Genomic DNA, 13899 nt, shown 5'->3' with positions numbered 1-13899 from the left:
GGATCCTTTGCAGTTGCTGGAGGGAGCTTTGTCTCATTCCTTTGTTGGATCACACAGAGCAACAAGCAGCAATGTCCTCCCACTTGCGCAACAGAAAGCTGCTTGCACAATGGGGATTCCAATTTCTCTTCTCCCCCTCTGGATCCCCCAAAATCTGCTCTGGAGGGACCCCCAACCTTCTGGAGAAGATTTTGGGGTCATGAGGGGATTGCTGTGGGGGGGAGAGGAAGGAGAAACACGGTTGTGCAAGCAGCATACCCCCCATATTACATTTAACCTCACTCATAACCCGCTCAGTCCCATGGGTTTCAGCTGTGTTTCGAAGCACACATGTTTACCCGCTTTGCTCCAGGGGGAGATAAAGAGGATGCCCCTGTCTTCATGATCCCATGAGATATTTCTAATCTGCCACTCATCAGAGTAAATTATGACCGCTATGTTTCTCATTCTATCCGTATAAAAAATGTACTGTGGATTGCTACTGCAGTGTCCCCTGAGTTTAGTAGAATGAAAGGAATTACTGGAAAATGAGTGAAAGCAACTAAATACCATTTTTAAAAAAAATTCTCCTGAATTTGTAAAGTGCTTATCAGTATACATTTATGGCTTTTCATTTGGAAACAGGGAAGCAGGACCTGAAGTTCCTAATTAGACTGCACTGCCCACAGCCGCCTCCTTGCTCTGTGTTTTCCAGCCTAGCTATATTTCACCTTCCAGACTTGAGATTCAGCTGTTTGTTTTATAGACGTGGGATCAGAAGCTATTTTCCCTTATTTTATTTTTATATTCCAACTTTCCTTCATGTGACTAACCGGGGTTATGGTCTTTCTGAATCAGAGGGGTGGGGAAACGAGCAGATTTTGGCAGGGCTGCCGTGTAAATATCTGCAGCTAAGGATCTTTTAAAAAAAAATAAATAGTGCCTTGTTGCCTTGGTGATCCTATGAAATATTTGGAGTGGAGGGAGGTGGAGAGAAGCCAGAAATTGTTCCAGCCGACTGTTGGCAAACCATTTTTTTGCAAGCATGGGCTTCCCAGGCACAGGCGCTTGACCTGTCAACGCCCAAATGGAAATGCTTGCTCATTTGCTTGTTTGGCTTTGCTGCTGAACAGAATCCTTCCAAGTGTGTCTGATGCTGGGTGTACATTTTCAGTTGCATCTCCTCCTCCTGTGGAGTTCCATGTGTTTCGCCATATGGCAGAGAACGTTTCTGTCCTTTGGAATGCTCTCATTTTAAACACGTTAATTTCCAGAGATGGAGTAGGGCCCCTTCTGACAGAAGGAAGCTTTCCATCCGTTACTCTGGACTCACTTAAATGCCAAAGGGCTTAACAATAAGTTGCAAAGCAGAAAGATGTGTAGACTTTAAGACCAGCTGTTTGCTGATAAGAACATCTGCGATGTTCCTAGTCTTGCTGGGAGAACTGAAAAGTTGGCATTTCAAAAGTGCAGTTTGTTCCTGAGCTGTGAGGCTGGAGCCCCTCTGCCTCACAGAATGGAGCCAAAAGGGGCCAAGGCTGTGTATAGTCCTACTCTGTGTGCATCCGTCTCCACAGTAGACAACTGACTTATCAAAGGAGCATCTTCCTCTGTGCCTTAAATGTCTGGTGGCTGTGTGGAAGAATGAGCTGTGTTAACCAAACAGAAGGTCAACAGCTTCCTGTGTGGTGACTTGGACTCTTCTCAGTTGCATGTTTTTTGTCCCAAGTGAAAGATGCTTTTTGGCCAGGGAAAGAAGAAAAAAGTGTATGGGCCAGAAGAAATACTTGGATGCTGTTCCAGCTTTCTGAGGGGAAGCTGCTCCGTGTTCCAGTCTGCTCACCAGCTGCGTCAGTCAACCGAGCTGGAGGCAGCAGATTGAACATCCTGTTTGTGGCAAGCCTTGCAGAGCAGGGATCCAGCTGAGCATCACAGAATTCATGATGAGGGGGATCCCCAGCCACTGTTCTGTCCTGCTTCACTGGGCCGTGGTTGAGGGCCATGGTTCCAAATGGTGTTGCATGAGAAGGGTCTGAATTGTGCCCTGGGCGCAAGGCATTCTATGCCCAGTGGAGCAGATGGGCCCTGCAAAGCCTTTTGTCTCAGTACTTTGGCAGTAGTGACATCCCAAGGGAGGAAGGAGGATATGTCAGCTACTACAACAGACAGGCAAGGGGGGTGGGATCTCTGAAGCATCACTGTTACCCATAAACAGCACTATCTTTTTCTCTGCCTTAGTGTGGAATGTGTTCAGAGTAGGGCATCAAAACTGATTAAAGGGACTGGAAGCCAAGCCTTGTGAGAAACATTTGAGGGAGGTGGGAATGTTTGGCCTGGAGAAGAGGAGTCTGAGGAGTTATATTAGAGCCATCTTTGAATATCTGAAGAGTTGTCACATCGAGGATGGAGGAGGCTTGTTTTCTACTGCCCCAGAGGGGAGGCCCTTAACCAATGGATTCAAATTACAAGGAAGGAGATTCCGACTAAACATTAGGAAGAACCTTCTGACAGTAACAGGTGTTTGACAGTGGAACAGACTATCTTGGAGGCTTTTAAAGCAGAGGTTGGATGGCCCTCTGTGTGGGAATCCCTTTAAGACAACTACAGCGCCTGAAGACAGACAGTCGTGCATCCATAACAGTGACCAGAGGATGCATGACCCCTGGGAGTAGCATAGAGAGAAGTAACACCATAGTTCATCATCAGCAAAACCTTCATCTGCCCCAGCTGCAACAAATCATGTCTCTCTACAGCCACAGCAGGTGCTGTAACCTTCCAACAGTTTGACTTCACACCCAAAGGTTCACTTCTCCATTGTGTCCCAAGACAGACAGATCCTAACCAACCATAATGGATGGCCATCTGTCAGGGATTCTTCAGCTGTGATTCCTGCATTGCAGGGGATTAGACTGGATGATCCTTGGGTTCCCTGCCAACTCTACAATTCTGTTATTCTAATGTTTAAAAATCCATGCAAGAAGCAAAGCCAGTAGCAATAACAGAACCCAAAGAACCCATTCAAGAGGCCTGGTGTGCTGGACAAAGGGGGAGCTCTCAAGGATCCACATTGCCCGGGCTACCCTACAGTTGCAAGGAAGGTGCCTGCCATTTGTTCTGGGAGCTGCTTAGGAAAATGCATGTGCATCTCTTTGAGGGTGGGACAGAAGCATGTCTCAAGTTTTAATGCACAAAAGTTGGTCTTAAGAACAAAAAAAGAGCCTGCTGGATCAGGCCAGTGACCCTTCTAGTCCAGCCTCTTGTTCTCCCGGGAGCCAACCAGATTTTCACTCTGCCACCACAGCATATTAGCACCCAATGCCATGTTGTGAGCTACTTTGGGATTTCAGTCAAAAGGCAGGATACAAATCTACCAAATATAAAAAGATTTGGGGAAACACTAGTCTAGCATCATTTGCACGTAACAGGTTTTGGTAAAGCAAATGCAACTAGGCAGACCTGTATAGCCTCAGAAGTGGCAAGGCCCTCAAAGGTCATTGGCTGATGCAGGAAATCCTCTCCTACAGCAGAGGTGGGCATCTAATTGCTTCTTTAAAACTTTTAACAACGAAGAACCTGCCACCTTCCCAGGCTCTACTCTTAAAACAGCTCATGCTATCAGGGAGTTCTTTCTAACATGTAATTGAAATAGTCTTCCTTATACTGTGAATTTGTTTGTTCTGGTCCAGTTTAATAAATAGACAGATACAGAGAAATTGCTCTGTCACCTATGTGACAGCTGCTCAAATATTTGAAGGTGGCTGGTTATCATAGTACCTCTCCTGCAGACTACTTATAAGCAGTACCTTCCATTTTTCCACATAGGTCTTGGTCTCCAGGCCCCTCACCAGCTGGTCGGAGTGAGAAATGTTCAGGCTATCCGTATTTTTAAGTTCAGCATTTTAAAAGGCTGCAGAGAGGATTCCTATCTGTTTACATGCCTCTCTACAGTTGAAACTTGTTCTGCCTTTTTTTCTTTTTTGGCTGGTTTTGTTCAAACAGAAACCATTCCAGAAGGCCTCCTTTTAACCCTCATGACTCATCAAAACACAGATAAACCACATTCCTTTTGCTGTTGTGCATGGAGGTTCCCAGCAGAACTTGGCAGACATCTTTGCACTCTCAGATATTTGAACGAAGATTCTTTCACAGAGGAAATCTCAGTTCCTTATCAAATGCTTGCAATTCCTTGCAAGCAAACCTGCCTTCCTACAGTGGCATTTCCTTTAACGTTAGACCTGCCAGTTGCCCCACAGTTGAAAGGGTGCTGTCCACAAAAAAAGGACCAGCCCGCCTTTTCTGTCAGCTTGAGGCAGCTAACAATTAATAGTCTTAAAACAAGGCAGTGAAATTTTATGGCATGTCTGGCCAGACAGTGCTCTGTTCCCAGGGTTCTACCTGGGAGAGGAGTTAATGAGGCTGGATCAAATAAATGTTGGGTTTCATGGTGCAATTGCTAGACGTGGCTTCCTAGTACAAAGAGCCTCATGTGCAGTTTCCTTCCCTATTTCTTCACCATCTAGATTGAGCGCCGTCTCGACAACGTGAGGTCCGTATGCCACACTTCCTGCAAGAGGCTAGGCATGTGTTTGCATGGGCAGTCTGGAACAGATGCAGAAAAGAGACATGTAAGTGCCAACCCCTTCCAAGGAAAACTCTGCACCAGATTTGGCCAAGCTGAATCAGGCCAGTTCAGGGAGATCCATGTTTTGGCTGAATCAGGTAGCGACACCCAGAGAACAGTCCAGGTTGGGCTGCACGAGTGATCTGGGGCTGTCGGGGCAGGAAGAAGAGGTACGCAGCTCACAGTTCCCAAGCTGGGGAAGCAGACCCCAACGGGTTGAATCCACAGCTCACCAGCTGTTGCACAGCCCTACTTTCAAGTTCCTCACTCCTCAAGTCTGTCCTTCCCAAAGTGCTCCTGTTCCACTGGGCTCCTCTGTCTCTTCCAAGCACTGCACAGAGCTCATCCAGATGTGCTGCCCAACATCTGAAAGAAAAAGGGATGCTTGGCTCCTGTTCTGGCAAGTCAGCCATCCTTCAGAAGCCTCTGTAGTTTCGTAGAATCTCTCAAGTTCTCCTGACCCTGCCATGATGCTCTTACTCCCCATTACTTTTGCATGTGCTATTTTTTGGGTTTAGTTCCTAACCACATTGTTATCTCCACCCCGGCAGGCCAAATATGACCCACCGCACACCTGACATAATATACAACATCAGTTGTGTGTGGGTGAGTGCAGTTCAGGGAAGCCGGCTTCACGGGCCAAACAAGGACCCCAGTGGGCCAAGTTCGGCTTCCAGGCTGGAGGTTCCCTTCCCTTCCGCCTTGCACAGAAATTTTGTGCATTAGACTTCTTTAACAGAACTAACTGCCTCCTCCTCTGACATTGCTCACCCAGCAGCACCCAGAGCTCTGTCTTAGCTGGCAGTTGTGGAGTTCATGCTGGGAGCAGTCAGGGGACTCCAGCACTGCAGGTGCTGGCCACGCTTTGAGGAACAGGGGCTGCTTGTGAAGGCTCAGAGTGCACCAGCCCATACAAGTTTCTCTGTACATGATTGGCTTCCTGCACCCAGCATCTGGGCTTATCTTGAGAGAGGCAGATACAGGAAGCACCCACAGGTCCCTCTTTTCCCCAATAGGAGTTTTAACTGAAATCACTCCCTCTCAGTCAAAAGGCAAAAAAAAAAAAAAAAAAAAAAAAGCCCCTTTGAATTATAAACAGGGGCTTTTGATTGCAGGCAAGTAAAAAGAGGAGAGGCTTTAAAGACATGTGCAGCCTTTAATGATTCTCCACATTTGTTAATCTGAAGAAATGCTGCCACCCATCACAGGTCCCATCTTCACAGTTGCTGTAGAGAGTTGGAATTGATGTTCCAGCTCACAAGTTGATATACTAGGAACACAAGAAGAGCCTTGTAGCTGGATCAAGCCCAAATGCCCATCTTGTCCAGCATCCTGTTCCCACAGGGGCCACCCAGATGCCCCAGTGGGAAGCCTGCAAGCAGGACCTGAGTGCAACAGCACTCTTCCATTCTGCCATTTCCAGCAACTGGTAGTCAGAAGGATGCTGCTTCTGACAATAGAGATAGAAGATAGACATCAGGGTTAGTAGCTGTTGAAGACTGTGGCACTGTCTGTTAAGTGTAGTACACTCAGTCATCAGGTCAGCCTCCCCACTCACCCCGCCCAATGTCTCATTTTAAATCCTGTGGACATCATCTCAGTCTGACCCACCTAAGCTCCACTTCCTTTCCTTGTCATCACCATTCTCCCACCATCTTTTTCCTGGTGCCCAGGTTCAGCAGCCACAGGTTGCTACTCGGAGTGGACCCATTGGATTTATTGAACCCAAGTTAGCCATATCCTTTTAACTTAAATGGTTCTACTCTCTCAGTAGGAAAGTAGCATCGGACCTGGCATTTCCTTAACCCCAACGATAGCAGTATTTGTTTTCTCTCCGCAGAAAAAGCTTCCTCTCACTGCTTTTGCTCAGAATATGCAGGAAGGCGCTCTGCAGCTAAGCGATGAAACTTTGCTGGGGTAAGGGTTGCATCACTGTTATTTTTCCTGGTTATGGTCATTTGTCATTTGGTCAGATATAACCAGTGACCTAATTTTATGCATGTCAGGCAAATGCACAAATTCAGTATTTTTAAAAAAGAATACAAGCTAAAACAGATCTCATGAATTTGCTCCTGAAACTTTGGTTTTAAGTGTAAAAATGAAAACCTTACATGACTCCCCTGTAATTAGCCCTGGAGATCAAAGGAGCTCTCATTACCTCTTTCCTTTCTCCCTCCCAATGCTTGGAATCCACCCATCTAATGCAACTGTGTATTCTTCTTTGTTTTAAGGAAAATGCTGGAGACTTGTGGTGAAGCAGAAAATAAGCTAGCAATGGAGCTCTCTCACCATGAGGTGCAGGTTGAGAAAGATATTTTAGAGCCACTGAACCTCCTCTCAGAGGTAAGTTGCTTCTGCCGCTGTCCATAACCCAAGCTTGACCCATTCCCTAAAATGACACAGTCATTGAGACCCGCCATGAATCGGGTGTTGCTTTGTGTGCACTTAAGACAAATATAGCTGTCTGCACAACAAACGTCTCAACTGTCAGCTTCCTGTCGTCTTACCCTTTCAGACGGAAATCCCCAACATTCAAAAACAGAGGAAGCAGCTTGCAAAACTGGTGCTGGACTGGGATTCTGCAAGAGCCAGGTAATACAAACACACACACACACACACACACACACACACACACTTTCCTCTTCCTACTTCAGCACAGGAAATACCAGGATTTCATCACGGCTTTGGGGCATCCTTCTCAGGAGCACTTGGCTGCTACGTAAGGCCGCATCCAGTCTACAAAAACCTTTCCATCTTGGTCCACTGCATTTGGGGAAGAGACATTTTAGCCTTGTCTCCTCGCTTTCCTCTGCTGATCAAGATGTCTTCCAGCTCCCCAGACACCATGTGTCTATCTGTCTTGTCATAAGGACATATAGCTGGTGGAATGGAGTGTGTGTTGGCAGGTGCATAAGACAGGGAACTGTAACACTAGAACTCATGAACATCCAATGAAGCTCAGTATTGGAAGATTCAGGACAGATAAAAGGAAGTCCTTCACACGGCATAAACTGTGGAACTCGCTTCCACAGAAGGTATTGATGGCTTCAAAAGAGGACTGGACATATTTGTGGAGGAAAAGGCTATTGTTGACTGCTAGTCATGATGGCTGTGCTCTGCCTCCATAGTTGGAGGCAGCAATGCTTCTCAATACCAGTTATCACTGGAAACTGCAGAAGGGGAGAGTGCTCTTGTGCTCAAATCCTGCTTGCTGGTTTTTCATAGGGGCATCTGGTTGACAACTGTGAGAACAGGATGGTGGGCTAAATGGACCATTTGCCTGATCCAGCAGGGTCTTCTTATGTTCTCATGCATCCTAGTGGCCTCAGGTCAGGCCATGAGTTGGCCTTGTGACTAATCTGTTTGGCTTGCTTTTTGCCACAGGCCAACCCAATTTCACATCCCCAAACTTGCTTGCAGATCAGAACACAACTCTCTGTTCAGTTATGGACTTCTCCAATTTTGCAATGCAGTTTCAGTCTCCCCAAAATATACATTTCACATAAAGAAATGCATGCAAAACACATACTTTAGGCAGAAACGCATTGGAAAAAGAAATTCGCTTTTGCATTTGGCAAAAGAAAGGCAGGCAGACAATAGGGGACGCTACAAAAAAGAATATGAGCAGCTCATTGCTATTAAAAAAAACCAACAAAGGCCATCACCAACAAAGCTTGAAATACTTTAGTAGCAAGATACCAGCTAGGAAAGCTGTTGGGGCTTTGGATGACAAGGGAGACAGAGGCTCCCACAAGAGGCAGCAATGGCCACCAACTTGGCTGGTATTGAATGCCAGTTGCTGGAAGTTGCTAGTGGAGAGATTTCTGTTGTGCCCAGGTCCTTCTTTTAGGCTTCTCCTAGGTATCTGGTGGGACACTGTGAGAATAGGATGGTGGCCTAGAGAGACCACTGGCCTAATCCAGCAGGATGCTTAAGTTATTGGATAAAATAATTAAAATGCATTTTTAAAAATCATATTTTTTCAGGTAGCAGTTGCACAGAATGAATCCAATTTACATGGCTTTTATTCCATGAGTTCTTTCAGTAAGTGTGCAAAAAACCAGGCCAGGGCAGACCTGTGATTGAGCACCAGGAAAACTGGACATGGAGCAGACTTAGGCTGGTCCATTGGTTCCACAAAGCAACACACTTCTTTAGCCAGACAGGATCCTGGGCTTGGCTTCTGAACCCACCTGTGCCTGTGCCCATGCTTGTGCTGCTTCCCATGTTCTGTACCCTGCTTGGCACACTGCAGGCACCACAAAGTGTTTAGCAGAGGGAGGGGGGAAATAGATTGGAGACCTGTGATCATTCCTCATTGTTTTCCCTCTCTGGTGCTCTTTGTGCAAGAAGAATAATTCTGATCTCTCTTGTGCAGATGGAACCAAGCCCACAAAACTTCAGCCACCAACTTCCAGGGGCTTCCGTCTAAGATAGATTCCCTCAAGGAGGAGATGGATGAAGCGGGAAATAAAGTCGAGCAATGCAAGGTGCGTTGAGAACTCTTGGAACACTTCCCCAGGGAGAACTGGGCTGCATTCATACCATTCATTTAAACCACACACACAAAGAGTCCTGGCAACTGCAGTTCAACCCTTACAGAACTACAATTCCCAGCACCCATAACAAACCACAGTTCTCAGGATACTTGCTGGTGTGTGTACTTCAAATATATGGCATGTATTCAGTCTTGGGCTATTTATTCTGTTTATTTATTTGAAAGCATCTAGAGTCTTTCCCCAATATCTCCTTTCCCACCTGGATTCACAGATCTGCAGGGGAGGCCTGACCTCCTTATCTGGCTTCCAAAGACATTGTCCAGTTTTCCCCCCAGAGAAAATGTATCCACCCGTCTCCTTTCTGCTGGGCTGTATTTTCTACCTCACGTCTTCTGTTACCAGCCTTCTCTTCCACTTAGTGGACATGTAGTGCAAAACATTGTCGGCCCAGAACTTGCTTGTCTCTACAACTAACCTCCTGGCCAGGAAAATCTAGCTCCCCTTAGCTATTGGCTAAATTCTGGGGGAGGGCTTGTGGGTATGTGCCACCCCAGTAATTCAAGAACTGATCCTATGGGTCACATCCTGCACTGGGGAAGGGAGTTTAGGGGCACGGAACCCCTCTAATTTACTAGTACTCACCATGGCTATTCCTTCCTGTAAACCCTTACTCTACAGCTAACTCTGTGTATCTCTGCTCACACATACATGGCCCAAAAGTGTGCTAAGAGAAGCCAAATCCTGTGATCAAAATAAATTAGGCAAATTAATGTATATTAGCAATCTCTTCCTATATTTATTATTGTGTCACCCTGCTGCTTTGTATCTGTTACTTGCATTGCATAATTTATTGAGGTTCTGCTAGCGTTCAGCAGGGTCAAGGAGCCATGCAGAGGCTCAACTGCTGGAACTTTTCCACAGTTGGAGGCTGTAATGCTTCTGAATACCACTTGCTGGGAACTGCAGGAGGGGTGAAAGTGCTCTTGTGCTCAAATCGTACTTGCCAATTTCCCACAGGCATCTGATTGTCCACTGTGAGAATGGGATGCTAGACTACACAGGCCCCCTTTGGCAGGCTTGCCTTATATTCTTATGCCCAGGGACCCTCTCACACCACACATTTTGCTGTACCAGGGGTGGGAAACTTCAGGCCCAGGGGCCAGATGTGGCCCTCCAAGCCTTCTTCTCTGGCCCTTGGGACCTTCCACACCTTTTACCAGCCTTTTATTCCCCCCCCCCTTGTGTGGTTTTGCCTAGCTTTCATGTGGCTTGAATTTTAATGTATCTTTTTTATTTAAAAAATTATTTAATTTGAGTGGGTGGGTCTTGAAGCTAGGCTACTGTGCAAAGGCAAAATTTTGCATCTATTGCCCTTCCCATCACTAGCATTTGGCCCCCAGAAGGTTGCCTAGAAGGAAATGTGGCCCTGCACTACGCACTGCCTACTGTATTGCCAAGCTTGGTGTGTATGCGTTTACAGCCATATCAATATTATAATAATGGATAGAATTATGTTTCTGTAAAGCAGATAGGCCAAGGAATATTTGACCTGATGTGTGGCTATGCATATGGAACAAGGGGCCACTGATGTGCAGAATTTGCACAGCATGATGGGATTGTGCGTTGGGAGGTGTTCTGGCCTGATGGCTGGTGGACAGGCAGCCCAGGGAGGGGGCAGTTTAAGCTCCCGGGTTTTGCATTCCTGTCTTCTTCTTGGAAATGTGGTGCCTTCCATGGGCTTTGCTGTTGCTGACTTGCAGTTTGTCTCGTTTTCCCCTCCTCCTCTGCCCGAAAGGATCAACTTGCAGCGGACATGTATAACTTCATTTCCAAAGAAGGCGACTACGCCCGCTACTTTGTCTCTGTGAGTACCTCTCTCTCCTCCGAGAGCTCTTCCTTTCTGCAGACATACATTTCACATGCTTAATCCGACTGCCTGTGTGTTGTTGTTGTTGTTGCTGTTGTTCTTGTTGTGTTCATCCAATGCTAACTTTTTGTTTTTAAAATGTGGGTTCTATTCTCAGTTATTAGAAGCCCAAGCAGATTACCATAGAAAAGCATTAGCAGTCTTAGAAAAGGTGCTCCCTGAAATCCAGGCCCATCAAGGTAAAGTAAACCTGTGCTCTGCCTCCTGCTTTTGCCTGTGCCACCTTTGCACTCTCCTCCTCTGACTTTTTCTTTTTTATTCTCCCCCTTTGGCATGCCATCTTTCTGGAATAAGGACACGGGGCCTTTCTTAATGACACCATCTTCCCAAATTGCCCCCCATCCTCTCTGCAGCTGCATTTCTGACATTCTTCCAAGCCTCTATTAATACACTAACAAACCATGATGGATTTGGTCTGAAACTCCTCAGGGGGCAGCGCCATGCCATGAGCCTGCCAGATCCACCCCTTGGCTTGCCCACCCAGAGCCACCACCTCTCCTGGCCACCTGTTGCTTTTTGGATTGCCATATTTAGGAATCCACAAAGCTGCCTGATGCTACCTAGGCTAGTATTATCTCTTGAGTGGCAGCAGCTCTTCAATGTCTCAGGCAGAAAGAGGAGGTGTTTCCCAGCCTTGAGATGCAAAGGTTTGAACCTGAGACTCTCTGTATTCAAAGCTACCAAGCTGTGGCCCTCCCTTCAGGGTTGGGCTTTCAAGAGGCTGTTCAGAAACTTGGAAGCAAGTGAGGTGCCTTTGGGGAGTGAGTAGCAGGGCAAGAACAGCCTTCTCCATCCTTTCAGATGTATCCTAGTAGGATTGTACGGTGCTGGGAATATTGGGGGTTGCAGTCCAAAACATTTAGAGGGACCCAGGTTGTCTAAGCCTGACCTGGAGTGACAGGGAGGGACAGGTGAGTAACAGGCATTGCAGGGTGCTGGAAAAGACTCTACAGGCCACCTGTCAATGAATCCTAAGTCAGAGGAACAAAGGAGTTGCCTTGCAAGAGCCGACAATGGATTATATCCAACTTACTGTAGGTAGACCCGTTGAAATTAATGGACTGAGGTCAGTCGTGCCCATTAAGTTTAATGGGTCTAGTTTGAGTATGGCTTCCTTTGGAGACAGCCCCAAAACTGCTACTTGCTTTCTTTCCAGTAGCCAGGTGCTTCCAGAGGAAGCCCACAAGCAGGGCACTGAGGTGGTGGCCTCGGTGCCTTCAATTCAGAAGTAGACTGCCTGAGTACATGGAGGTTCTATATGGCAATAGTTTCCCACTCCCTCTATTTCTATAGTACAGGGGCAAATGACAGTTCTCGTGTAGCCATCACAGTACCATCCAAGTGCAGGAGAGGTTATCGGTAAAATATCAGCAGAAACAATTCCAAAGTTTGAAGAAGTGTAAAAATATTTAGGAGAAAATCATCCTTAAGGCAGTGGGAGATTGGGGGTGGTGCTCAGGGTTAAATGAAAGCTTGTAGGAGGAAGAATGAAATGGAGTATCCTGGAGTAGGGCTGTGACAGTCCTGGCTGCTGTGCCTACTCATCACATATGTGTGCATGTGCAGCCTGACACTAAAGTGCAGAATAATCTAGGCTGGGGATACTAACAGCTCCTCACATCATCAGAGCAAAGTGTAGACTTAATAGCAAGAGAGAGAGGGAGAAGTAGAGGCTCAGTGGGCCTGATTGGGCCTGTGGTCTTTAAGTGGCTCTTTGCAAACCCATCAACCATCTGATACACGGAATTGCACTGGAGTCTTCCAGGTCTCTCTGAAGAAGTATGGTGGCAATTTACATTTGAGCAGGAGAGGAATACGTCAGCCATTCTGCTTTGGCCGGCCCTTGCAGTCCTATCCAAATGCTGCTGCATGTCATTTGGCGATGAGCCGGAAGATAGCCTGTGCTCTGCTCCTCTCCATGTTGATGCACTTCATCTTCTGCCCAGGAAAGGGGCTTGGGAAGTGTCCAGTTGGGTGCTGGTGGTTCTGTGCACCCTGGTGCCTTGTGCCACGGCAATGTGGCGGAAGCATCAAGAGCCTTGGAGTGACCTCAGACATCTCATTGCTAGCACTTCCTGCATAACTAACAATCTGCTGATGCTCTTAACTCCTCCATCTCTTCAACTAGAAGAGCAAATAATAGTTTAAAAGTGTTTTCCTTGGCAGATTGGGGAGAAAAGAAGCTGGCTCGTGCAAAACGATATGCAAGAGCCATTTAAAAAAACAAAAAAACCTATTTCCTCCGTATTGCAGTGTTGACAAAGGTAAATTTGGATCGCTATAATGATAGCAGCGCTTCTGTCTTGGAGAGTAGATTGAACAGCCTTCCAAACATTTAATCTGTCAACATTGTGGTTTCATGTTTGCCTAAAGGGGCAGGTTCTGCACCTTTATATCCTGTGAGCAAATCCTGTCTAAAGTCAGCCAGGTGACGTCATACTGTGCCTTCCTCTTGGAGCCAGTTCACACCCCTGTTTAGGTGTGTACTGATTTGCTCTTGACACAGGCTGAGTGTTCAAATCTTGCTGGCCTTTGGAACAGGGCAGGTAAGCAGCTGGCAAAAATACGGCTGACTTGAGCCTTTCTGCACCAGGTCAACCTGCTTCTGTGCCTGTGGCAAGCTAGTCTGCTCTAGCTTCACTCTACAGGAAGACCTCAAATTGTGGACACCATATAGAAAAACCCAAATAGGGTGGGTGAGGAGAATACGTGTGCAGAGGCACAATGGAAAACTTGGTCCCTGTGAGAGGAGAAAATACTTTGATCTGCAGTGGGTTTTCTTCAATAACTGCCTCAGTCACAATGTTTAAGACAGCTTTTATTTGGTCAGAACAACAGCGGCTGCTGGGGAACCCATAAAGGTGTGGTGCCCA

At 46.7% G+C, this 13899-nt stretch overlaps 1 protein-coding gene across 5 annotated transcripts in view; it reads left to right on the top strand.

The window, feature by feature from the left end:
• The window catches only part of ARHGAP17 (Rho GTPase activating protein 17), a 68364-nt gene that overhangs the window by 32812 nt on the left and 21653 nt on the right, over nucleotides 1-13899 (top strand). For all 5 annotated transcript variants that reach the window (XM_080981693.1, XM_080981692.1, XM_080981690.1 and 2 more), the window contains exons 3-9: nucleotides 4500-4604; nucleotides 6441-6517; nucleotides 6832-6943; nucleotides 7116-7192; nucleotides 8979-9090; nucleotides 10895-10963; nucleotides 11124-11205. In XM_080981693.1, coding sequence (XP_080837819.1) covers nucleotides 4500-4604; nucleotides 6441-6517; nucleotides 6832-6943; nucleotides 7116-7192; nucleotides 8979-9090; nucleotides 10895-10963; nucleotides 11124-11205 — 634 coding nt within the window. The remainder of the gene's footprint in view (nucleotides 1-4499; nucleotides 4605-6440; nucleotides 6518-6831; nucleotides 6944-7115; nucleotides 7193-8978; nucleotides 9091-10894; nucleotides 10964-11123; nucleotides 11206-13899) is intronic.

Source organism: Podarcis pityusensis (genome assembly GCF_964106645.2).
Source record: "Podarcis pityusensis genome assembly, chromosome: 14".
Lineage (NCBI taxonomy): Eukaryota > Metazoa > Chordata > Lepidosauria > Squamata > Lacertidae > Podarcis > Podarcis pityusensis.
Note: the sequence above shows the minus strand (reverse complement) of the source record. Positions and strands in the feature narration are given on the sequence as shown.